This window comes from Octopus bimaculoides, chromosome 14, assembly GCF_001194135.2.
Source record: "Octopus bimaculoides isolate UCB-OBI-ISO-001 chromosome 14, ASM119413v2, whole genome shotgun sequence".
Taxonomy (NCBI): domain Eukaryota; kingdom Metazoa; phylum Mollusca; class Cephalopoda; order Octopoda; family Octopodidae; genus Octopus; species Octopus bimaculoides.
Window position 1 is genome coordinate 17,023,960 of NC_068994.1, and position 1,143 is coordinate 17,025,102.

At 35.1% G+C, this 1,143-nt stretch overlaps 1 protein-coding gene across 1 annotated transcript in view; it reads right to left on the reverse strand.

The window, feature by feature from the left end:
• Positions 1-1,143, reverse strand: part of LOC106879818 (uncharacterized) — a 64,882-nt gene that overhangs the window by 8,170 nt on the left and 55,569 nt on the right. The window contains exon 15 of the mRNA XM_052973030.1: positions 565-619. Coding sequence (XP_052828990.1) covers positions 565-619 — 55 coding nt within the window. The remainder of the gene's footprint in view (positions 1-564; positions 620-1,143) is intronic.

Sequence of the window (1,143 nt, forward strand, 5' to 3'; positions counted from 1 at the left end):
TATATATATATATATATATATATATATATATATATATAAGGAGAATTCACAAAAAAAACAGACGAAGACAGGTGGTGTAGAAAACAAATAGATGTATTAGTATAATGCTTGGGAATTGAAAAAGTCTTATATATATATATAATATATGTTTTTCCCTCCTTTTCATCATTGTCCTCTAAGCCATAATAGAGGAATTCAAGACTGGCAACTCCTGAGAACTACTATATACTGATGATCTTGCCCTCAGATCTAGAAAAGAAATTCCAAGTGTGGAAGCAAAACCTGTAATTTAAGGGAATTAAGGTTAACTTAGCAAACACTAAGGTCTTCGTTAGCAAGAAGACACACAAAGCCTTATCCTCTTCTGGTAAGTGGCTCTGCCTGATTTGTAGGAAAGGTGTAGGCAGGAATTCCATTTGGTGTACCCAGTGCAAGCTATGGAAACACAAGGTGCAGTGGAATAATTTCTGCACCCTAGGGGCCCAAATTAGTAGTGGAGGAGGATGTATAGAGAATGTAATAGCTAGAATAAAAATAGGATGGAGAAAATTCAGTGAGTTTTACCTCTGTTGGCAACCAAAGGTTTCTCTCCCCGAGTGAAACTAAGATTGTATGATGCCTGTATACAAACACCAATTCTATATGGTAGTGAGACATGGGCCTTGAATGTCAAGGACATGCAAAGGCTAGAGAGGAATGAGGTTAGTATGCTCTGTTGGATGTGTAATATAAGTGTACATGTGTGACAAAGTGCTAGTGTATTGAGAGAAAAATTAGGCATAAGAGGAATTAGATGCAGTATGCAAAAGAGAAGACTGTGTTTGTGGTCTTGCGGTGTGGATGGATGTCGACAGCTCCATAAAGAACTGATCTCTCCAAGTAGATGGAACTCATGGAAGATGGAGACCCAGAAAGAAAGGAGACAAAGTACTGATGGACGACCTCAGATAATAATAATATCAGGTCATCCCATAAGTTCTGTTCGATTTTACCTTTTTTAAAATTGAATGAAATGTAATAGTATTTTAGAATGTCTAATGGAATTAAAAATTATTCTTATGCATTTGTGTACATTTAAATTAATTAAATATTATTTTACAGAATAAGAGAATTAAAATTTCTTTGATTAAAACCCTTCCTAAC